The following is a 21,424-nucleotide window of genomic DNA, read 5'->3' as shown; positions in this document are numbered from 1 at the left end:
ATGAATGTGCAGTCCTGGGAGGTGACCTCCCTGCTGCTTGGCCAGTCCACGTGCAGCCACGGAGCTGAGCCCACAGACACTGTCGACGTCAGCCACAGAGCTCAGCTCACGGATTATCCGAGTGCCTACCCAGTCCAGGCTGCGGCTCTGTGCCTGCCAGGGGGCTGCACTTGGGAAGTGGGGAGACTTCCAGGTCCCCTGCACACGTGGCGATTTCAGCACCAGGTAACCACTGTTCCCTACTGGGTCAGGGGTGCATAAGTGAGGCACAGGAGGTTGTGGAGGCCAGTCTCCAGGGCCCCCAGGTCACTCCTCCCAGGTCACAGCCCCAGGGCCCCCAGGTCACTCCTTCCAGGGTCACAGCCCCTCTGTCCCCAGGTCACTCCTCCCAGGTCACAGCCCCTCTGTCCCCAGGTCACTCCTCCCAGGGTCACAGCTCCACTGTCCCCAGGTCACTCCTTCCAGGGTCACAGCCCCTCTGTCCCCAGGTCACTCCTCCCAGGTCACAGCCCCAGGGTCCCCAGGTCACTCCTCCCAGGTCACAGCCCCAGGGCCCCCAGGTCACTCCTCCCAGGTCACAGCCCCTCTGTCCCCAGGTCACTCCTCCCAGGTCACAGCCCCAGGGCCCCCAGGTCACTCCTCCCAGGTCACAGCCCCTCTGTCCCCAGGTCACTCCTCCCAGGTCACAGCCCAGGGCCCCCAGGTCACTCCTCCCAGGTCACAGCCCCTCTGTCCCCAGGTCACTCCTCCCAGGTCACAGCCCCAGGGTCCCCAGGTCACTCCTCCCAGGTCACAGCCCCTCTGTCCCCAGGTCACTCCTCCCAGGTCACAGCCCCAGGGCCCCCAGGTCACTCCTCCCAGGTCACAGCCCCAGGGCCCCCAGGTCACTCCTCCCAGGTCACAGCCCCTCTGTCCCCAGGTCACTCCTCCCAGGTCACAGCCCCAGGGTCCCCAGGTCACTCCTCCCAGGTCACAGCTCCAGGGCCCCCAGGTCACTCCTCCCAGGTCACAGCCCCAGGGCCCCCAGGTCACTCCTCCCAGGTCACAGCCCCTCTGTCCCCAGGTCACTCCTCCCAGGGTCACAGCTCCACTGTCCCCAGGTCACTCCTCCCAGGTCACAGCCCCCTGTCCCCAGGTCACTCCTCCCAGGTCACAGCCCCAGGGTCCCCAGGTCACTCCTCCCAGGTCACAGCCCCCTGTCCCCAGGTCACTCCTCCCAGGTCACAGCCCCAGGGTCCCCAGGTCACTCCTCCCAGGTCACAGCCCCCTGTCCCCAGGTCACTCCTCCCAGGTCACAGCCCCAGGGTCCCCAGGTCACTCCTCCCAGGTCACAGCCCCCTGTCCCCAGGTCACTCCTCCCAGGTCACAGCCCCAGGGTCCCCAGGTCACTCCTCCCAGGTCACAGCCCCCTGTCCCCAGGTCACTCCTCCCAGGTCACAGTCCCAGGGTCCCCAGGTCACTCCTCCCAGGTCACAGCCCCTCTGTCCCCAGGTCACTCCTCCCAGGTCACAGTCCCAGGGTCCCCAGGTCACTCCTCCCAGGTCACAGCCCCAGGGCCCCCAGGTCACTCCTCCCAGGGTCACAGCTCCGGGTCCCCCTTCTCACAGCGAGGCACCTTCTGGTGGGGGAGTCTTTCGGCCCTGTCCATGGTGCTGCCTGAGTCCGTCTCGGAGGCCGCCTGGCGGGAGGGAGGAAGCAGAGGCAGCGGCAGCGCCCGCCCGGCCTGGCCATGCCGCCCCGGGTCCTGGCATGTGCCGCTGACTTTATTTCTGTGAATCTGAAACCCATTCTTGGCTGTAGAGCTGCTCCCCACAGGCAGGGCGAGGATAGAGTCCCGGGCTCTCACGAGGACCACAGCTTGCTGACCGCAGTTGTCCATCGCAGCGCCGCACGCAGCCCTGGGTCGGCGCCCTGCTCACCCGCAGGGCCTGGGCCGCCGCTCAGGTCATCCTCAGGGCAGCACTGGTGGTGGCCAGCGGGGCCATGGGGTTGTAGAGGACCTGCCGGCTCCCAGGAGAAGCATGATGGCGGCGGGGGTGGGGGGAGGTTCCAGTACACACATGAGCCCTCCGGCGGCTCCACTAAGAAGGCAGGGAAGTGCGTGTGACGTGTGTAAGTGTGAATGTGTGTGATGAGCGCGGTGTGTTTGTGATGTGTGAGGAGTCTGACACGTGTGTCGTGTGCATGTGTGACGTGTGAGTGCGGTATGCCAGTGGGGTGAGTGTGGCGTGGACATGCGTGTGTGACATCAGTTCTAAACTGCCCTCCCCTGCGCTGAGCGACTCCCCCGGGGCACCCAGCAAAGCCTTGGGGGGGGGGGAGCGCGGAGCCTGGGCTGCTGGGGGCCGACAGTGACGCCTCTGCCTCTTCCCAGCTCAGCCCCTTCCTGGCTCAGATGTGGCTTCCGCGGGAGAGGAGGATGTCCAGAGCCCCGGGGGACCCCTGGCAAAGGTGAGGCCGCCTCCCCACGACCGCCCACGGGGACCCCAGAGCCCTCAGGGCTTGTCCTCCACTCACCGTGACCCCCACCAGCTTAGGCCTCCTTCTTCGTGCCCCGCCCCTGCTCCCAGCACGCAGAGCTCTGCCCGGCACCGCATTCCCCACGGAGGGCCCTGCACTGCCCGCTGCCCGTTCTCCCCGCTGAGTGACCGGGGATGGGGCCCCAGCCTTGCCTTCTGTCCTTCGTCTCTAGGGAGGCCAGAAGGGGCAGAAGGGGGAGCCGGGAGCCCGGGGCCTGCCTGGCCCAGCCGGGCCTCAGGGTCCCGCAGGCCCAGCGGTTCAGGGACCGGAGGCACTGCCAGTTCCGGGGGCACAGGGGCCGCCTGGGCCTCCAGGTCCGCCAGGGAAGGATGGTGCCCCAGGAAGGGACGGTGAGCCGGTGAGTACCCCTGCCCCTGGCCTGGGGGCCTGGCTGGGGTGGGTGTGGATGTGGAAAACCAGGGCCTGTACTGTACTGGGGGCTTGCAGGAGGGGGTGCTGTCCTGGGGGGTCCCAGCTGTGCAGGAGGGGGTGCTGTCCTGGGGCTGTGCAGGAGGGGGCACTGTCCTGGGGCTGTGCAGGAGGGGGCGCTGTCCTGGGGCTGTGCAGGAGGGGGCGCTGTCCTGGGGGTCCTGGCTGTGCAGGAGGGGGTGCTGTCCTGGGGGTCCTGGCTGTGCAGGAGGGGCGCTGTCCTGGGGCTGTGCAGGAGGGGATGCTGTCCTGGGGCTTGCAGGAGGGGTGCTGTCCTGGGGCTGTGCAGGAGGGGTTGCTGTCCTGGGGGTCCTGGCTGTGCAGGAGGGGCGCTGTCCTGGGGCTATGCAGGAGGGGGTGCTGTCCTGGGGCTGTGCAGGAGGGGTGCTGTCCTGGGGCTGTGCAGGAGGGGGCGCTGTCCTGGGGCTGTGCAGGAGGGGTGCTGTCCTGGGGCTGTGCAGGAGGGGTGCTGTCCTGGGGCTGTGCAGGAGGGGCGCTGTCCTGGGGCTGTGCAGGAGGGGGTGCTGTCCTGGGGGTCCCGGCTGTGCAGGAGGGGTGCTGTCCTGGGGCTGTGCAGGAGGGGTCGCTCCGCCATTCAGGTGCAGGGCGGGGGCAGGGTGGTGTAATTCCAGGGACTGAAGGCTCTGTGTCTTGCACTTCTCAGGGCGACCCTGGTGAAGATGGAAAACCCGTAAGTGTGCCCTCCCCCGAGCTGGAGTCTCCCGGGGGGGGGGGGGGCTGGAGGGCAGAGAGGGTCCTTGTGATGGGGGAGGGGCGTGCGTGGAAAGGGGCTTCAGAGGTACGTTTATCCTGGAGCAAACTTGTTTGCCGTCCACGCAGTTTCTCTCCTGTGGCAACAACACACAAACGCGTGGTGCAGCCCCACACGGAGTGCTCACACTCACACGCGTGACCCCTGCAAAACAGCGCAGGCCGTGTTCAGGGCCGCCTCCCTTTACCCCAGTGGCAGCCACGTGGGCACCCTCTGTCCACAGTAGCACAGCACACGCACACACCACACATGGAATAGACCAGACAGCCGCTCTCCTGCGGGGCTGGCATTGGTTTGCTTGGGCCTCCTGTTGCAATGGGCGTGCCACACAGAGCGGTGGGTGCCTCTGCAGTGGGGAGGGGTCTCCTCCCACCTGGCTCTGCTGCAGGGTCCTGCGGTGCTCTCCCGGTTGCCTGGGCCTCCCTGGTGGGCCCGGCTCCATCTCTGCGCCGCCTGCGTGGGACCCGTGCTTGGCCCCGACAGCTTCTGTCCTTGTCTTCCAGGGTGAAGCTGGGCCCCAAGGCTTCCCCGGGACCCCAGGAGACGTGGGCCCCAAGGGTGAGAAGGTGAGTGTGGGCGTCCGTGTGGTGCCACCGGAGTGTGCCATGGGGCTGTGCGCCCTCTGAGTGACAGGCGTGTCTTGTATTCCAGGGGGACCCTGGGGTCGGGCCAAGAGGACCCCCAGGGCCTCAGGGGCCTCCGGGGCCACCAGGACCCCCCTTCAGACACGACAAGCTGGTGAGTCCTACCTTGGCCGCCTCCAGGAGGTCCTGGGGTCCCAGGAGCAACCCCCCCCCCAGAGAGGAGGACCAGCCCTGTCCTTGAGGGCCTGGGGGGATGGGAGCCTCCCCCGCTGTGCCTGGGAGCTCTGGGGGCTGGCAGAGGCTCTGCTCCTGCAGTGAACACCTCAGGGGGCGGGGCCGGGCTGGGGCGTGGCGGGGGCGGGCTGGGGGCGTGGCTGGGGCAGGGCCAGGGGGCGGGGCTGGGGCGGGGCTGGGAGAGGCCTGGCCTCTGTCTCCGCCTCAGGCCTCCACCTGCCCTTCAGACCTTCATCGACATGGAGGGATCCGGCTTCGGGGGTGACCCAGAGACCCTCAGAGTGAGTGTCGGCAGGGTGGGCGCTGCCCCACATCCCCAAGGCCCCCCAGCATGAGACCTCAGCAGGGACCCGGTGGGGCTGGGGTTGAGCGGGGAAGGCCTGTGCATGCTGTGACCATCTGTGTCTCCCCATGTCCAGGGCCCGCGTGGCTTCCCCGGGCCCCCCGGCCCCCCGGGTGTCCCAGGCCTGCCGGGTGAGCCGGGCCGCTTCGGCCTGAACAGCTCGCACGCGCCAGGGCCTGCCGGTCTCCCTGGAGTGCCTGGGCGGGATGGGCCCCCCGGCGTTCCCGGCCCCCAGGTGAGTGCTGTCTCCCCCACTGGGCAGGGGCCTCTCCCCCACACCGCCCTGCCCCCCCTGAGTCTGGGGGGCGAGCCTGAGGGGCAGCCGTGCTTCTGGGGTGAGCGGTCCTCACGGTGGGCAGGAGGAGCCCGCGTGGCCGACTCGCCCTCCACAAGGAGCCTCCCTCCGGCACCGGATGTCCCTGTCGTGGCTGGGTCCCGTGAGCCAGCTCCGATGGCCTGGCCTCTCCCTCCACCGCGGGCCGTGGGCGTATGATTGAGGGAAACACAGCTGCCTCCCTGGGGGTGCGTGCCCACGTCAGGGACGGCCCACGATCCGTGAACCACCCACAAACGTGGGCTCAGCCCTGGGGCCTGCACACGTGTGTGCAGTGCAGCCCAGCCCTGCGGCAGCTCCTCGGGACAGAGAGCGCGGTACCAGGCTGCCTCTCAGAGTGAGGTCAGGAGACCCTGAGGGAGCCTGTGGCCGCCCACCCATGGCAGGGGTCTTGCGGCCCCTCCACCCCCATTTGACTGACAACAAAAAACCCAAAAAGCAAAAGAGAAACCAAGGAGAGGGAAGTGGAAGACCGGAGCTGGGCTCGTTTTTGGACAGCGTGGGCAGGGTCTCCCGTGGGCGGGGTCTCCCGTGGGCGGGGTCTGCCGTGGGCCATTCCGTGTCCAGCTTTCTCGGGAGTCTGAGAGGCCAGGCAATGAGCCACAGAGCACACAGGAGTGAGGGACCCACCATCTGCATTTCCCTGCAGGGCCCCCCAGGCACCCCAGGAAAAGACGGGCAGCCAGGACCGGCGGGACAGAAAGGCAGCCCCGTAAGTCACTGCCCACGCCGGGGCCGGAAGCTGGAGCCATGCTGGCGCGAGGCTGGGCTGAGGGCGGCCGTGGGGCCTGGGGGAGTTCAGAGCCCTGGGTGGGGTCTCCGCCGTGACTTGGAAAGCGATTTCGAGTCTGATTTTGGTCCCATCTTGGGGTGCTCTGAAGAGGCCAGTGTGGGGGCCCCGGCAGCCTGGCTGGGTCCTGACCTCACCGCGACCCTCCCTCTCCCCACAGGGTGACGTGGGCGCCCCAGGACCCAAGGTACGAACCAAGGCCTCCTGCTGCTCTCAAGTCCTCCCGGGGTAGGCGCTCCTGCTTGGTGGACATGCCCCAGGCAGGAGCGCGGCCCCGCGGTCAGCCAGCCCTGCTCCCAGCGCTGACCGGGACCCCACCCCGTTTGTCCCAGCACAGGAGGGAGCCAGGCTGCCTGGGCCCAGGGTGGTCCTGAGCTGGGCTCCCAGCATCCTCAGGGCCCTGGGCTGCAGGCCGCCCAGCAGGAAGCTCCAGGCGCAGGCCCCTGTCCCCGATGGGCCCAGGTCCTCTTGGGGAAGCATGGGGTCGGGGCTGCGGCCTGGCCTGACCTCTGGGGTCACGGTCCTGCTAGGAGCCCCGCACTCAGCTCCTCCTGGGCCTGCTTAGTGGGAGGGGCTCAGGGGATGAGGCCCTGGGAAGGGGGAAGGGGCTGCCTCCCCGTGTGCCCTGGCAGATTCCCAAGCACAGATGGTCCTGAGAGCCACCCCAGGGTCCCAGCCCCTGCCAGGGGGACGGCCCACCTGGGTTACGTCCAGGACACGGGCCTCCCCTCCTCGGGCAGGGCTGGGTGGGCAGCTGGAACCTTCCCCAGTGAGTCTGCAGACTCGGGCCTGGGGGCTTCGGGGGAGGGGGATGCCAGGGGTTACAAGAGGTGGCCGAGGAGTTCAGGACTGGAAGAAAAGGGGGGGTGCTGGAGCTTTCTGGGCTTTTTTCCTTAAAAGATGGGTTTAAGGTAAATACACATGCAGGCACACACACACGCAGATGTACACAAGTACATGCATGCACACGAACACGTGTGTGGACACACATGTGCACACACACACACACGCACGTTCCAGGATACCTAAGGGAAGTGTCTTGAGGGGTTTGAAAGGCAACAGAAAGCCAAGAGTGGGAGGTGACGAGGTGTGGAAGATGAGGGTGGGACATGGTGTGGGGGAGGAGGTGGGAGACGAGGGTGGGACACGGTGTGGGGGAGGAGGTGGGAGATGAGGGTGGCACACGGTGTGGGGGAGCAGGTGGGAGATGAGGGTGGGACACGGTGTGGGGGAGGAGGTGGGAGACGAGGGTGGGACACGGTGTGGGGGAGGAGGTGGGAGATGAGGGTGGGACACGGTGTGGGGGGAGGAGGAGGTGGGAGAAGGGTGGGACACGGTGTGGGGGAGGAGGTGGGAGACGAGGGTGGGACACGGTGTGGGGGGAGGAGGTGGGAGACGAGGGTGGGACACGGTGTGGGGGAGGAGGTGGGAGATGAGGGTGGCACACGGTGTGGGGGAGGAGGTGGGAGAAGGGTGGGACACGGTGTGGGGGAGGAGGTGGGAGATGAGGGTGGGACACGGTGTGGGGGGAGGAGGTGGGAGACGAGGGTGGGACACGGTGTGGGGGAGGAGGTGGGAGATGAGGGTGGCACACGGTGTGGGGGGAGGAGGTGGGAGACGAGGGTGGGACACGGTGTGGGGGAGGAGGTGGGAGAAGGGTGGGACACGGTGTGGGGGAGGAGGTGGGAGACGAGGGTGGGACATGGTGTGGGGGGAGGAGGTGGGAGACGAGGGTGGGACACGGTGTGGGGGAGGAGGTGGGAGACGAGGGTGGCACACGGTGTGGGGGGAGGAGGTGGGAGACGAGGGTGGGACACGGTGTGGGGGAGGAGGTGGGAGACGAGGGTGGGACACGGTGTGGGGGGAGGAGGTGGGAGACGAGGGTGGGACACGGTGTGGGGGAGGAGGTGGGAGACGAGGGTGGGACACGGTGTGGGGGAGGAGGTGGGAGACGAGGGTGGGACATGGTGTGGGGGGAGGAGGTGGGAGACGAGGGTGGGACACGGTGTGGGGGAGGAGGTGGGAGATGAGGGTGGGACACGGTGTGGGGGAGGAGGTGGGAGACGAGGGTGGGACACGGTGTGGGGGAGGAGGTGGGAGACGAGGGTGGGACACGGTGTGGGGGAGGAGGTGGTGGGAGACGAGGGTGGGACACGGTGTGGGGGAGGAGGTGGGAGACGAGGGTGGGACATGGTGTGGGGGGAGGAGGTGGGAGACGAGGGTGGGACACGGTGTGGGGGAGGAGGTGGGAGACGAGGGTGGGACACGGTGTGGGGGGAGGAGGAGGTGGGAGAAGGGTGGGACACGGTGTGGGGGAGGAGGTGGGAGATGAGGGTGGCACACGGTGTGGGGGAGGAGGTGGGAGACGAGGGTGGGACACGGTGTGGGGGAGGAGGTGGGAGACGAGGGTGGGACACGGTGTGGGGGAGGAGGTGGGAGATGAGGGTGGCACACGGTGTGGGGGAGCAGGTGGGAGATGAGGGTGGGACACGGTGTGGGGGAGGAGGTGGGAGACGAGGGTGGGACACGGTGTGGGGGGAGGAGGTGGGAGATGAGGGTGGGACACGGTGTGGGGGGAGGAGGAGGTGGGAGAAGGGTGGGACACGGTGTGGGGGAGGAGGTGGGAGACGAGGGTGGCACACGGTGTGGGGGAGCAGGTGGGAGATGAGGGTGGGACACGGTGTGGGGGAGGAGGTGGGAGACGAGGGTGGCACGTGGTGTGGGGGAGGAGGTGGGAGACGAGGGTGGGACACGGTGTGGGGGAGGAGGTGGTGGGAGACGAGGGTGGGACACGGTGTGGGGGAGGAGGTGGGAGACGAGGGTGGGACATGGTGTGGGGGAGGAGGTGGGAGACGAGGGTGGGACACGGTGTGGGGGAGGAGGTGGGAGACGAGGGTGGCACGTGGTGTAGGCCTGAGCAGTGGCTTCCGTATCTGGAGATGCTGATGCCCACGGAAGACAGGTCGACCCCACGTGCCATGAGGGGGATCCCAGACCCCAAAGCGGAGTCAGAAACTGAGTGAAAAATGGGGAAGGATGGGTTAGAAAGATGCACATTCCTTTATAAGCTTTTTAAAGGTCAAAAATAGGTGAATTTTTAATAAGAGAGAGCTGTGCAAAATACCAAGATAAACATGACACAAAGGTGTGAGACACGGAGTTTAAAACCCAGAGAGTGAAACATAGGGTCCCGATAAAATTAGACCTTGTTTAAAGTAGGTCTAACGTTCAGAATGTTCACTGTGCAAAAGACAAGACTTCCAGTGGGGTTCATGTGGGGTCCACAGTGGAGTTAATACCGGTGAGTGGGGTTCACACACAGGGTTCAGAGTGGGGGTCACACACGGGGTTCACACATATTGGGGTCCACAGTGGAGTTAATGCACAGTGAGTGGGGTTCACACAGTAAGTGGGTTAACATGACAGGAAGTGGTCCCTGGAGGCTGGGAGCAGGAAGGAGGTAGGGGCCGCGGCAACCCTGGTGAGGGTCTGAGATCTTGGCCTACAGGGAGTGGTGGGTCAGCAGGTCACACTCGGGGTGTCCCCCACTTCTGCCTTCCACTGTCTCCCAAGACCAGCAGAGGACTGTGGGTATCGTTGGCAGAGGAGGGGCCAGGGCTGGGGAGGTTGAGTGGCCTGGGGTGAGGGAAACTGGGCCGAGCCAGCAGCTGACCCCTGGGGCTGACCCCGTGCGTAGCCAAGCCCTCGGGCCGGGCCTTCCTGTCATGCCCCAAGTCCCCCATCCCCCTCCCTGCTCACACCCCAAGCCCCTGAGCCCCCGCCCTGCTTCCCACACCGGGCGCCCTGGCCCCTGCTTCGCTCACGCTCTGAGCGTCCACCAAACCCACCCACTCAGGCGGTGGCCAGAGCCGCCCTCAGCTGCCTCTCCTCTCTCCTCCCTGCCTCACCCCTTCCAGCTGCCCGCCCTTCCTCACCTGCTCCACCTGCTCCTGGCTGCCCGGTGCGCGCCGGCCGGGGCCTTGGCCGGAGGTAACGCGGCGTGTTGTGCAGCATGCTGGTGTGGTGCACGCATCCCCCGGACCCCCGCACAGGCTCGCGCCTCTGTGGCCCCCGTGTGGTGGTCAGGGCTTCGTGGTGGAGAGCGAGCCCCATGCAGCCTCAGCTCTGCAGGCCGTTCAGTGCTTGGGCCTTGGATTTTCAGAGGCGTCCTGAGAACACGGCCGTGGCTGCATCCGGTGCATGGCCAGCTGGGCAGCCGGAGCCTGAGGGCAGTTATGACCTCCTCTCTCCTCCCATGCAGGGAAGCAAGGGGGACCCTGGCCCCGTGGGCTTCCCCGGCGAGAGTGGCGTAGCAGGAGCCCCTGGGCCAGCTGGACCCCAAGGACCTCCCGGGCCCCCGGGCCCCCCCGGGCCACCAGGACCAGGACTTGCTGCTGGATTTGTGAGTCTCCTCCCCACCCCCCAGACCCCAGAAAGCCTGGTCTGCCGCCCCGTGCTGCCTCCCCACCCCGGCGTCCCACCAGAGGGCACATGGGTACCAGCCCTGCTGTGGGTGCAGGACAGGCTGGCCTGGAGCTGGACGTGGGCCTACACCCCGCTGCCCAGGGATGCTCCCGAGACCACACGCCTGGGCCATCCCCACCACGTACATGACGGCAAGGCTGCTGGGGGGCGGGGGGACCTGGTGAGCCGCACCCCAGCTCGTGCTCAGACCACGAGCAGTACGGAGTGGCAGGATGGGTGTCCGCAGGCCGGGGTCCCAGCCTCAGCCTGCATAGGGCAGCTGCTTCCCTCGGGGAGGAGCGCAGGCCAAGTGCCCCTCGTCTGTCTCCCCCAGGAGGACATGGAAGGCTCGGGGGGACCCTTTTGGCCGACGGCCCGAGGCACTGAAAGGCTGCAGGTACGTACGCCCAGGGCCTGGGCAGAGGGGGGCCTGTGACTGTTAGGACGTCCCAGGAGGTCAACCTGGTCTCTGAAGTGGGGGCACCGTGGCGGCAGGGTCAGGGGCCCTGCACCATCAGTGTGTCCTGTGGCTCTGTGTGCAGACGCAGCACATGCGCGGCCTGACAGGTTTGTGGAAGGCGCTCGTCTTCATTCTGTCTTCGTGAGGCTTTTGGGGACCCTGGTGTTTGGGCAGAGGCGTGGCGGAGCGGGCATGGGTGGTGGAGCTCCCATCTGTCCTGCTGGCAGCGAGGCCCTGCGGGAGAGCAGATGTCAGCGTGGCCCGTGCTTGGACACGGCATGTGTGCGGCCAGCTCCAGGGGCACGTGGGAGCACACACCCACAGCTTTGAACCCCAGCATCCTGGTCCCGTCAGCGACTCAGCTGCTGAGGGTGTGGGATCGGGTGGCTTCCTTGCTTGGAGAACTTGAACGCTGATACAAGCCGTAGCCAGCCAGGGGGTCTCACACCTGGCCCAGCGCTTTCTCCACCTCTGCACCAAACCTGCTGCAGCCAGCACTGAGGTGGGCAAAGAACGAGGCCCCTGGACCAGGGTGGGACGATCTGGGCCGGAACCCCACACCAGCACCAAGGGCAGCGCCCGTGGATCAGCCACATCACCCGTGGATCAGCCACATCACCCTGGGGGCACCCAGCAGCACACCCGCCGTGCAGCGGCCTTGGGTGTCCAGTGAGGTGCACGTCCTGTGTTTGGGTCGGGCTCGTGGGCGACTCCGCGGACGGACCCCGTACCCTGCTTGTGGAATTCCAGGCTGCGCTGGCTCCCTCGGGGAAACCTGGGTTTCCTCCTGTGCCCAGTGGGGCTGTGACTCCGCGGAGGGCTGATTTTCTCGTGGGATACAGTGCCTTCCAGCGGGGCTGGTTGCGCTAACACCTCGTTCCTCTGTCTGGCAGGGACCACCTGGACCCCCAGGACTCAAGGTCAGTGAGCGAGACGCCCGGTCTCCTTGGTTTTTGAGCAAGGGAGTAGCACAGTGCATCCTGGGAGTTGTGTGAAATCAAAGCATGGTGGGAGGACCACACCTAGCCCTTAGCTGGGGGTGGGGCTGCGCCCCCTCTTCCAGCGTGAATCATGGGCTCTAGGCAGGGGATGCACCCCGAGCTCTCTGTGGCCCATGCCACCCCCCCAGGCAAGTGGACCAGGGCGGGAGGACCACCCAGGACTCTGCCACTGGGCGCGAGCTCGGGCCTCTGGCCCGCGGGGTCTGACTCTGGTCCAGGCAGTGTCTCCAGCGGCCCCTGGGGCGGCACAGACCCCTCGGGGGTGTCGAAAGCCGAGGTCTCAGAGGGTGCTTGGCAGCTGGGAGATGGCTGAAGTGCCGGCTTCTCAGAGCAGCACCTGTCTCAGCGGTCACACCCCAGACCCCAGCACCTCTGCTCAGGCCACGCCACGCTCCTCACAGTCTCCATCCATCTAGGGGGACCCTGGAACGGCTGGGACACCTGGAGCCAAGGTAAGCACCTGTGTCAGGCTTGGGACATGGGATCCTGGGGGAGGGGCAGACAGGGCCCCAGCACAGGCCGAAGCCCCTCCGAGCCCCCATAAAGGGTCCCCCATAAAGGGGACGCCAGTGGGCCCCAGGGGCCGGCCCTGGGCACAGAGGGTCAGGTCCACCCGCTCTGGGTGGGATCCATCACATCCTCACTCTTTTCTCGACCTGCCTGTGTCGGGTGATTCCCAGAGCGCCCCCAGCTCCCCCAGGCCTGCTGAGTCCTGAGTGAATCACTCGGGTGCACCTGGCTGCCCAGGCCACCTCTGGCCCCTCTCCCACCTCTCCCCGTCCGTCACCTGCCCACAGGCCCCAGCAGGCTGAGCCAGGGACCAGCAGAAACCTGGGCCGTGGTCACGACCGTGGACACCAGGGCTGCTTCCTGGGGCCACGCCGCTGACGCGGGTTCCTGTGTCTGTTCCAGGGAGAAGTTGGAGCTGACGGAGCCCCCGGCTTCCCAGGCCTTCCTGGGAGAGAGGGTGCTGCTGGGCCCCCGGTGAGCGGCTGCAGTGAGGCCTGAGACCCCGGAAGGACCACATGAGGAGGAACCTGGGGTCTCCCGAGCCTGTGCCCGCCCAGGGAGCGGAACTGGAGTCAGGCCAGGGACCCCAGTGGCCGCCTCCCCACGCCATCCCTTCCCCGCCCACCTCCACTTTTCCTTTCAAAGCCGTCCCTGGGTCTGGGGTCTCCCAGGAGGGGGCTCCGTCTCCATTTCTGACAAACCACTTCTGTCTGCAGGGACCCAAAGGAGAAAAGGGGAGTCAAGGAGAAAAAGTGAGTGGGGGGCTGGGGGAGGGGGGCTGGGGGCAGAGACGGGGAGAGAGTGTGGGGGCCTGGGGGGAGTGGGGGCTAGAGGGGAGAGTAGGGGGCTAGAGGGGAGTTGGGGTCTGGAGGGAGATTGTAGGGGGAGAGGAAGGGGGGCTGGAGGGGAGGGGGCTGGGGAGAGAGTAGGGGGAGGGGAGGAGGATGGGGGGGAGAGGCGGCTGGAGAGGGTGTGAGTTCGGGGAGCGTTGGAGGGAGTGTGAACATCCTGGGGGTGACTGGATGGGACGTCCCTGCGTGGCTAGGCCTCAGGGTGCTCCCCTCGGGTCCACACCCTGCCTGCCACCCGCCACCACCCACCACCACTCAGAGCCTGGCACCGAGACCAGCGGCGGCTCCAGGCTAGGGTGCAGCATGAGGGGGTGGTCCCTGATGGGAGCGAGGGTCTGCTGGGTGCCGTAGCGGCCTCCCCACTGCGGGCTCTGGGGCTGGGCCAGAGCAGCGGTGACCAAGTGCCTTGTCTTCCAGGGAGACCCAGGGAAGGACGGAGTGGGGCAGCCCGGCCTGCCCGGGCCCCCTGGACCCCCGGGGCCTGTGGTCTACGTGTCGCAGCAAGATGTAAGGGCATGGGCTGGGCACCGAGGCGGGGGCGTCCCTCGACCACGCAGCCCCCGGGGGCACGGGCAGCCTGACTGCTGGCTTCATCCCAAGAGGCTACCACACGCCACCTCTTGGGGACACTGCGTGGTGTCCTGAGCTCGTGGCCCTCAGGAAGTGGCTCCGCCGCCACCTGCTGGGACCTCCCCTGGCCACTGCTTTGTGGATGTCAGGCAGCAGGACTTGGGTCGGTTTTAAACTTGATTTTCTCTTCCTTTCTGCTGTGTTTTTTCTGCCGTTAGGGAGCAGTGGTGAGCGGGCCGGGACCGGAGGTGCGTGCCCCTGCTCCCGAGACACCCGGGGTCGGGCGGCTGGGCAGTGCCTGGTGCTCCCCGAGGGCCCAGCGGCCCCAGACTGACGCCGTCCCTCTTTCCACAGGGCCGCCCAGGCTTTGCAGGCTTCCCTGTAAGTAGCTGCGCTCCGAGCAGTGGGGTGGCTGGGAGAGGTCTCTGTCCCCACAGGGCAGCCACGTGAAGCTGTGCAGGGCTTGACGGCGGGACGTTGCTGGGCGCCCCGGGCTCAGCAGAAGCTGGGAGTCCAGCTGGGGTCTCCCGTGGGGCGCAGCCCTGCGCTGCGACTGGTCAAGACCTGTAGGCCAGGGTGTTACCAGGAAGCACCCCAAGGAGGGTGTGCGATCACCAGGCCCCTCAGCCTACCTGGTCTCCACTGCAGGGACCTGCTGGGCCGAAAGGTGACCTGGGCTCCAAAGGCGAGCAAGGCCTCCCGGGACCCAAGGTGAGTGCTGGGCGGGCGGGCTCACAGCCTCCCCGCTGCACGCGCAGCTGAAACCCCAGGGGACCCGAGGCACACCAGTCCCCATCTGTCCTGGCCCCCGGACCTGTCACTCGCACGGAGCCGTGACCGGAGCAGGTGACCGTCCCACCGGGCCTGTGCCTGTCTTCACCAGGACCCAGCCTCGAGGCCCTGGTCACAGGGGCCCCTTGGGAGGGGCAAGGACCCCCATTTCTGTCTCCAGGGTCCTGTGGGGGGCCCTTCGTGGGAGGGGCATCTGATGCATGACCCCCGCTGGGACCCCCACCCTGCCATTCCAGGGTGAGAAGGGGGAACCCGGCAGCATCGTCAGCCCTGATGGCCGAGCTCTGGCCCCCGCCCAGAAAGGAGCCAAGGTGAGGGCCGCAGCCCCTTGTCCGCCGGGGCGTGGGGAGTCTGGGAGCCTTGGAGATGGGCCTAGTTCCTCTCCCGAGTGGGTTCTGGAACCTTCTACATGCAGCCTGGGTTCTATCGCCCTTCTCTGCCCACCTCTGGTAGCCGCACCCTGTGAGCCACTACCCCCAGAGCCCACGCTGGGAGGCAGAGGGACTGGGGCCCCACGCCTGCACCAGCTCCCCTGCCCGCGCTGGGCCCTCCTGTGCGAGAAGGGGCCCCGGGTGCCAGCTGCAGCCACCCTGCTGGCGGCAGCCCCCGGGGAGCCAGAGCCTCCAGGTGGGTGAGTGTGGGCTGGGGGAGGGGCCCAGGGGGCTGTGCCTTCCCCACCCCGGCTTCTTTACATCTGAGAGGGCCCGGGGTAGCCCAGCCAGGATGTCACAGGGCAGGGCCCCGGCTGGCCCATCTGTGCACTCACCTAGACTCATCCCGGGCCCAGAACCTTCCCCTGCAGGCGTGTCCTGCCTCCCCTGGGGTGCAAGGCCCCTGGGGTGGCAGCCGGTGGGGGCTGGGCTGCGGCTGCCTGACCCTGCCTCTTGTTTCCCATTCAGGGCGAGCCGGGCTTCCGAGGACCCCCGGTGAGTGGGACACACTTCCTTTGTGCACCGGGTGCTGTGGTCGCCTTGGACACATGTGGGGCTGGCTGTGGGGCCAGCAGCACGGGGGCTTCTCCCTGTGTGGCTTCGGACCCCCACCCAGACTCAGCGGGGCAGGGCGGGGGCCCCCACGGCCTCTGCTCACCCCCAGGCTCTCCCTCCCTGCAGGGCCCGTACGGACGTCCTGGGCACAAGGGCGAGATCGGCTTCCCTGGGCGGCCGGTGAGGACGGGGGTGTCTGGCGGGGCCTGGTGGGTAGAGGGGGCCCAGGGCAGGGCAGCTCTCTTCCCCGTGTGGCAGAAGGGACATTCTGGGCCTTCCAGACAGGAGGGGCCGTACCCCAGAGGAGGCTGGGTGGGGACAGGAGCTATGGGGCCAGTCCCCTCCCCAAAAGGGTTCCCGGGCAGGAAGCAGCCGAGCAGGGCTGGAGCAGGCTGGTTAGGAGCCGCCAAGGGCAGGCGCTGGGGACCCCAACCCCTCCCGCCCCTGTGCTGTGTCCCAGGGCCGCCCCGGGATGAATGGATTGAAAGGAGAGAAGGGGGAGCCGGGGGACGTCAGCCATGGACTTGGCATGAGGGTGAGTGTCCCATGGGGTCGGGCAGGGTCCTGCAGCTCATCTGAGCAGGGCTGCTTCCATGTGACCACGCCCTGCTGGTCCTGACACACTCACACGTGGGGGTGCACACACACCTACATGTGTGCGTACACATGCATGCTTATGTGCACACAGTACACACACACCTCTGCATGCTTGTGTGTGTGCCTTCACACATGTGTGCAACACGCCTCTGCGCACACAGGTGTATGCACTGGCGTCTGTGTGTGCACACGTGCTCACGTGCGCACCACACAGAGCCCCAGTCCCCCAGGACCCGAGGACCTGGGCATGCCCCTCCACGGTGGCTCCCGTCAAATCCAGCAGTGACTGCTGCTTCGTGAGCCCCGCGTTTGTTCTCGTGAGCGGTGGGGCCAGGCATTCCCCGAGGCTGTGCCGTGGAGCACGAGAAGACGCACAGCCCCAGGGGGGTGGCTGCTCTGGCTGCCCCTGAGGTCCCACCCTCCCCCAGGTGCAGGACGGGCGGGAGGCCCGTTCCGGCCGGCCGGACATGCGGTGGGAGGGAGGCCCGTTCCGGCTCCTCAGCCTCGGTGGAGGCTGCTTCCTCCTGGCTCACGGCCTTCAGGGCAGGGCTTCTCATGCGGTTTGCCCCTCCCATGAGCAAATCCGCCAGCCCCGTGATGCTTCCCACGCTAAGGCCTCTTAACTGGGCGCTGTCGCCCCGGCGCAGTCATCTCGGGGCTCCAGGTGCTCAGCTCCCACCTGAGGGCAGGAGAGCCTCGCCGTGCCCTCTGGGAGCCGGGGACCCGTGTGCTCTGGTCCTGTTGTGAATGACCGGCTCAGTGATCTGCTGATGTCCAGCGATGCCCCCACTCACAGCGCTCTCTGTCCCCCACGCAGGGAATGCCCGGCCCCCCAGGGCCCCCAGGGCCCCCAGGCCCCCCCGGGACACCCGTCTATGACAGCAACGTGAGTCACCCATGTTTCATGCCCCCTCTTGGGAGCCCCGCCTTCCTCTCCCCATCCCCAGGGGCCTCTGGGATGCATCTGGGACAGTGGGCAGGCAAGCCCTCGGGGCTGCAGCCAGTTCAGGCCGGAATGATGAGGACTCCTACATGCCTGAGCCCGGAGGGGGCTGGGTGGGTGCGCCCATTTTACCAGGCCTGGGAGGTGGGGTGACCCTGAAAGGCAAATGTGTCATGACCAGGACTCTCGACCATAGGTCTGTATCTCCTACCTCCACCCCATCTCTCTGGAAGGGGTGCCAGGCCCCCAGTCTGGGGAGGGGGTGCCAGGCCCCTGGTCTGGGGAGGGGGTACCAGGCCCCCAGTCTGTCTGGGGAGGGGGTGTCAGGCCCCCAAGTCCGGGGAGGGCACCATGGGGCCTTGCAGAGGTGGTCGGAGTTTCCGGGCTGGGCCTGGTGGCCGTGGCCCCCAGCACTCTGTCTTTCTCTGCAGGCGTTTGTTGAGTCTGGTCGCCCCGGGCCCCCAGGACTGCCAGGTGAGGCTCCCGTGGGGACGCGTGCTCCAGGGTGGGGACGAGCAGCCCCCACACCACCCTGTGCTGACCTGGGTGCGGGCCCTTGAGTGCCCTGCACGTCCGTCTCACCCCACCCCGGCCAGGCAGGACGTGACGCCCTCGCTCCTGAGCAGGGGTAGCAGCAGCCCCCTCCTCCCTAGGCCGCTCTGCCCACCACATCCGTCTGACGCCCCTCCCTGGTCCTCACATCCTGAACACACAGCGCCTTGGGGGTCAGGAGCATGTGGGGGCGGGGCCCTGGATGAGCACCCCACAAAGGGCAGGGGTCTCTTCCTTCAGGGCTCCAGGGACCTTCGGGACCAAAGGGTGACAAAGGAGAAGTAGGCCCCCCGGGACCAGCAGGTGAGCTGCCGGCGTGGCCCCAGCCCCGGAGGGAGGCAGCCCCTGCCTGGGTCATGGAACCCTGATGACACCTGGATGTGAACACCTGGTCAGCCTCCCAGCCACAGGCCCAGGCTGGGCAGACCCCGCAGGATGTCCCATCATGCCCTGTGGGGGAGGGGCATGGCTACCCCTCCACAGCCCAGGGCCGGGCCCTGCTGGGCACCTCCGAGAGGAGGCAGCACCGCTGTGGGCTGGTCCCAAGGGGCATGGGTGGCCAAGGGTCAGCAGCCATGGCCCCTGTGTCCAGGGCGTCACCAGGGGCTGTGCCCACCCGACGTGGACTCTGTGCTGAATTCCGCAGCCTGGGCGGCCGGGCTGCTCGCCTGACAGCCCCTGCCTGCTGGCGGGAAGCTCGCCCCGGCTGCCGACCCTGCGGTTGCCTGTCCTGGGCGGGCGGCGGCAGCACTGCCCTGAGACCCCAGCCTGGCCTCTCCCCCTCCCTCTCTGCAGGGCAGTTCCCGTTCGACCTCCTCCGCCTGGGGGCTGAGATGAAGGTGGGTGGCGTCGTGGTCCAGCCCGGGGAGGGAGGCTCCTGAGGTCCCTGGCAGGCAGCTGGCGTCCTCGGTGGAGTGGGCTTTGCCTGTCCCAGCCACCTTCTTCCTGATGCGGGCCGCAGAGCCCCGTCCTGCAGGGTGGGAAGCCCAGGCCATCTCTGACCAGCATTTCCACCCACAGGGCGAGAAGGGGGACCGAGGGGATGCTGGACAGAAAGGCGAGAGGGGCGACCCTGGGACCGGCGGCTTCTTTGGCTCCCGCGTGCCTGGCCCTCCTGGTCCCCCCGGCCCACCGGGCTACCCCGGGATTCCGGTAAGTCTGGCCCCGGCCAGCCTGAAGGTGCCGTGGATGGCCCCGGAGCTCCGCCACCCCTCGCGGTCCCCTGGCTTTGCCCCTGGGATGGGAACCCAGGGAGCCGTGGCTCCGTGTGTGCCTGGGGCACGGGGCGGGCGGGGCACACGTTGGGGCACCTCGGCTCCACGGTGAGGGGCGATGGTGTGGACTGGACCAGGTTTCCCAGGCAAGGTGGTGACCCGTGGCTCAGAGGCCTCGTCCACTGTGTGCCTGCCCCCACTCTGGGGACCTGCGTCACGATGAAGCTTGTTTTGTCGTTGTCCTTAGGGTCCCAAGGGGGATAGCATTCGGGGCCAGCCCGGCCCCCCTGGACCGCAGGGACCCCCTGGCATCGGCTACGAGGGGCGCCAGGGCCCTCCTGGGCCCCCGGGACCGCCCGGGCCCTCCTCGTTCCCTGGCCCTCACAGGCACAGTAAGTCTACAGGCCCGGGTGGTGGCCTCCCCCGCCACCGTGTGGCCCTGTGGTCCCATCCCAGTTTCTCTCCTGTAGCTGTCAGCATTCCTGGCCCACCAGGCCCACCCGGTCCCCCAGGACCCCCGGGAACCCTGGGCGCCTCCTCAGGCGTAAGTATCCTGGCAGCGGCCAGGCCCCAACTCCCTGTGCCCCCAGACACGTCCTGTCCAGCCGGGGGCCACGTGAGCTCTGGTGTCCACAGTGGAAGTGGGGTGGGGGTGGCCAGGTCCCAGGGCTCAGGCACCTCGAACCTCTGCCCCCCTCTTGCCCAAGGCAGCCCCAGAGAGGCCCCCAGCCTGTCCGGCCCCGGGTCACGGCAGGCCATGCCAGGCAGCGGGGCCCACACCGGGTTTGGGTTCGGCAGGTGAGGGTCTGGGCCACCTACCAGACCCTGCTGGACAAGGTGCACGAGGTGCCCGAGGGCTGGCTCCTCTTCGTGGCCGAGAGGGAGGAGCTGTACGTCCGCGTCCGCAGCGGGTTCCGGAAGGTGCTGGTGAGTTCTGCAGCGCCGGCCCCTTGGCACGCCCGCTGTGCTCTCAGACGAGCTGGGGGCGGCCCCAGGACCTGCCCTGCGCACACGGCGACCGTCACATGTAGGGGGCTGCCACGGACATTCACCCAGGCGCCACCCACACCCGCGCAGCAAGGCCGCTGGCACCCAGGGGGCCCCTGTGCTCAGCACCTGCCCACTGCCACAGGTCCAGTGTCCTCAGCACCGGGGGATGCACCGTGGCTGCCCCGTGCAGGTCCTGGATGCACACTGGGGGCCTCTCGGCCGTGGTCGGCCCTCCCTGCACCCCCAGGATCTGCCATGGGGACCCCTAGGGAAGGGCCTACTTTAGGTGGCAAACGTGACAGGCGAGGCCCAAAACGGCCATCACGCCCTCGGCGCCTCCATCAGCACCCGGGACCCCGAGTTGACTCAAGTTGAGCTCCTCCCTGCTGTCGCCGTCCCCTCACCAGCCCCCGGGGCCTGACCAGACCCTGCTGTGCTGTGGGCACGCAGTGCCGGGCCCTTCCTCTGGCCAGGGCAGGCTGCCCGCCCTGGCTCCCGGGGCTCCTTCGGGGGGAGGCCTGGGTGTCTGGGGGCCGGCCCAGGCCAGAGCTTGCTGGAGTGACCCCTGCTCTTTCCTTCCAGCTGGAGGCCCGGACGCCTCTCCCGCGAGGGACGGTAAGGAGTGCTTTGTGTTGGGACATCTGAGACAGGGACAGCCAGGACACGGGTGGGGCGTGCTGGAGCCCAGGGTGTGGGACCCAGGTCAGTCCACGAGGGAGGAGCCGGGGTCACCAGGACAGGCAGGCACCTCCCTCTCAGCCGGCCACCGCCCAACCAGAGCGTCCACCACCCTCCCCGGGCTCCACGCGCCCTGGACCCGAGTCTTGGACCCCCCGCCTGCGGGCATCAGCACATCCTGGGTGGATGGTGCTGCTCCCTTGCTTTGAAATCCCGGCAGGAGCAGCGCAGGAGGGAAGAGGGCTCATTTCGGGGATTATTCTGGAAGTTAACGGCCCAAGACCCGGCAGCCGCGAGCAGCAGGCAGAGGCGGATGTGGGCGGCGCGCTCTGCCTCTTCAGCCGTGCTCTCCTGCCATGGCCAGCCGAGGTTCAGTCGTGGGGCTCTAGCTAGCAACCCCCAACCCACGCCAAGCCCCCCTTCAGACGCAGGGCAAGTCACCCTCTGATCCAGGGCCACGGGCATTCACACGTCAGCTGCTAACATGAGACTCGGTTCAAACCGGACACACCAGGCGGGTGGTTTGCCAGGTGCAGCAGCAGATGGAGGGAGACGTCTACATCTCCCCGAGAGCCGCCTGTGCAGGGGGCCCCTGGGGGTGGGAGCCCAGTCAGAGCCGAGTCAGGGCTCCATGCAGTCACGGCCCCCGGGACGCGGCTGTGCCAAGGCAGACGGCCCAGCAGCAGGCGGGGGCTGGGGTTCGGACCCGGATGGAGCAGGAGCACAGGACCTGAGACGTTGTTGCTGCTGGCGGCAGGAGCCCTGGGATAGGCAGCAGAGTGCAGGCAGCAGGAGGCCTGGGCCAGCGGG

The 21,424-nt window shown here is 67.7% G+C and overlaps 1 protein-coding gene across 3 annotated transcripts in view; it reads left to right on the top strand.

Moving 5' to 3' along the window:
• COL18A1 (collagen type XVIII alpha 1 chain) overlaps window positions 1-21,424 on the top strand; it is an 85,659-nt gene that overhangs the window by 62,285 nt on the left and 1,950 nt on the right. For all 3 annotated transcript variants that reach the window (XM_070071757.1, XM_070071756.1, XM_070071755.1), the window contains exons 6-37: window positions 2,375-2,451; window positions 2,693-2,878; window positions 3,614-3,640; window positions 4,225-4,287; window positions 4,373-4,459; window positions 4,767-4,820; window positions 4,959-5,117; window positions 5,866-5,928; window positions 6,167-6,193; window positions 10,268-10,408; window positions 10,805-10,867; window positions 11,824-11,850; window positions 12,348-12,383; window positions 12,844-12,915; window positions 13,158-13,193; window positions 13,710-13,799; window positions 14,081-14,110; window positions 14,217-14,243; window positions 14,511-14,573; window positions 14,891-14,965; window positions 15,554-15,580; window positions 15,767-15,820; window positions 16,101-16,175; window positions 17,055-17,123; window positions 17,612-17,654; window positions 17,973-18,035; window positions 18,528-18,571; window positions 18,753-18,884; window positions 19,194-19,338; window positions 19,417-19,490; window positions 19,745-19,873; window positions 20,519-20,551. In XM_070071757.1, the coding sequence (XP_069927858.1) occupies window positions 2,375-2,451; window positions 2,693-2,878; window positions 3,614-3,640; window positions 4,225-4,287; window positions 4,373-4,459; window positions 4,767-4,820; window positions 4,959-5,117; window positions 5,866-5,928; window positions 6,167-6,193; window positions 10,268-10,408; window positions 10,805-10,867; window positions 11,824-11,850; window positions 12,348-12,383; window positions 12,844-12,915; window positions 13,158-13,193; window positions 13,710-13,799; window positions 14,081-14,110; window positions 14,217-14,243; window positions 14,511-14,573; window positions 14,891-14,965; window positions 15,554-15,580; window positions 15,767-15,820; window positions 16,101-16,175; window positions 17,055-17,123; window positions 17,612-17,654; window positions 17,973-18,035; window positions 18,528-18,571; window positions 18,753-18,884; window positions 19,194-19,338; window positions 19,417-19,490; window positions 19,745-19,873; window positions 20,519-20,551 (2,291 nt within the window). The remainder of the gene's footprint in view (window positions 1-2,374; window positions 2,452-2,692; window positions 2,879-3,613; window positions 3,641-4,224; window positions 4,288-4,372; window positions 4,460-4,766; window positions 4,821-4,958; window positions 5,118-5,865; window positions 5,929-6,166; window positions 6,194-10,267; window positions 10,409-10,804; window positions 10,868-11,823; window positions 11,851-12,347; window positions 12,384-12,843; window positions 12,916-13,157; window positions 13,194-13,709; window positions 13,800-14,080; window positions 14,111-14,216; window positions 14,244-14,510; window positions 14,574-14,890; window positions 14,966-15,553; window positions 15,581-15,766; window positions 15,821-16,100; window positions 16,176-17,054; window positions 17,124-17,611; window positions 17,655-17,972; window positions 18,036-18,527; window positions 18,572-18,752; window positions 18,885-19,193; window positions 19,339-19,416; window positions 19,491-19,744; window positions 19,874-20,518; window positions 20,552-21,424) is intronic.

The sequence above is a fragment of the Oryctolagus cuniculus genome, chromosome 4 (genome assembly GCF_964237555.1).
Source record: "Oryctolagus cuniculus chromosome 4, mOryCun1.1, whole genome shotgun sequence".
Classification (NCBI taxonomy): Eukaryota; Metazoa; Chordata; class Mammalia; order Lagomorpha; family Leporidae; genus Oryctolagus; species Oryctolagus cuniculus.
Note: the sequence above shows the minus strand (reverse complement) of the source record. Positions and strands in the feature narration are given on the sequence as shown.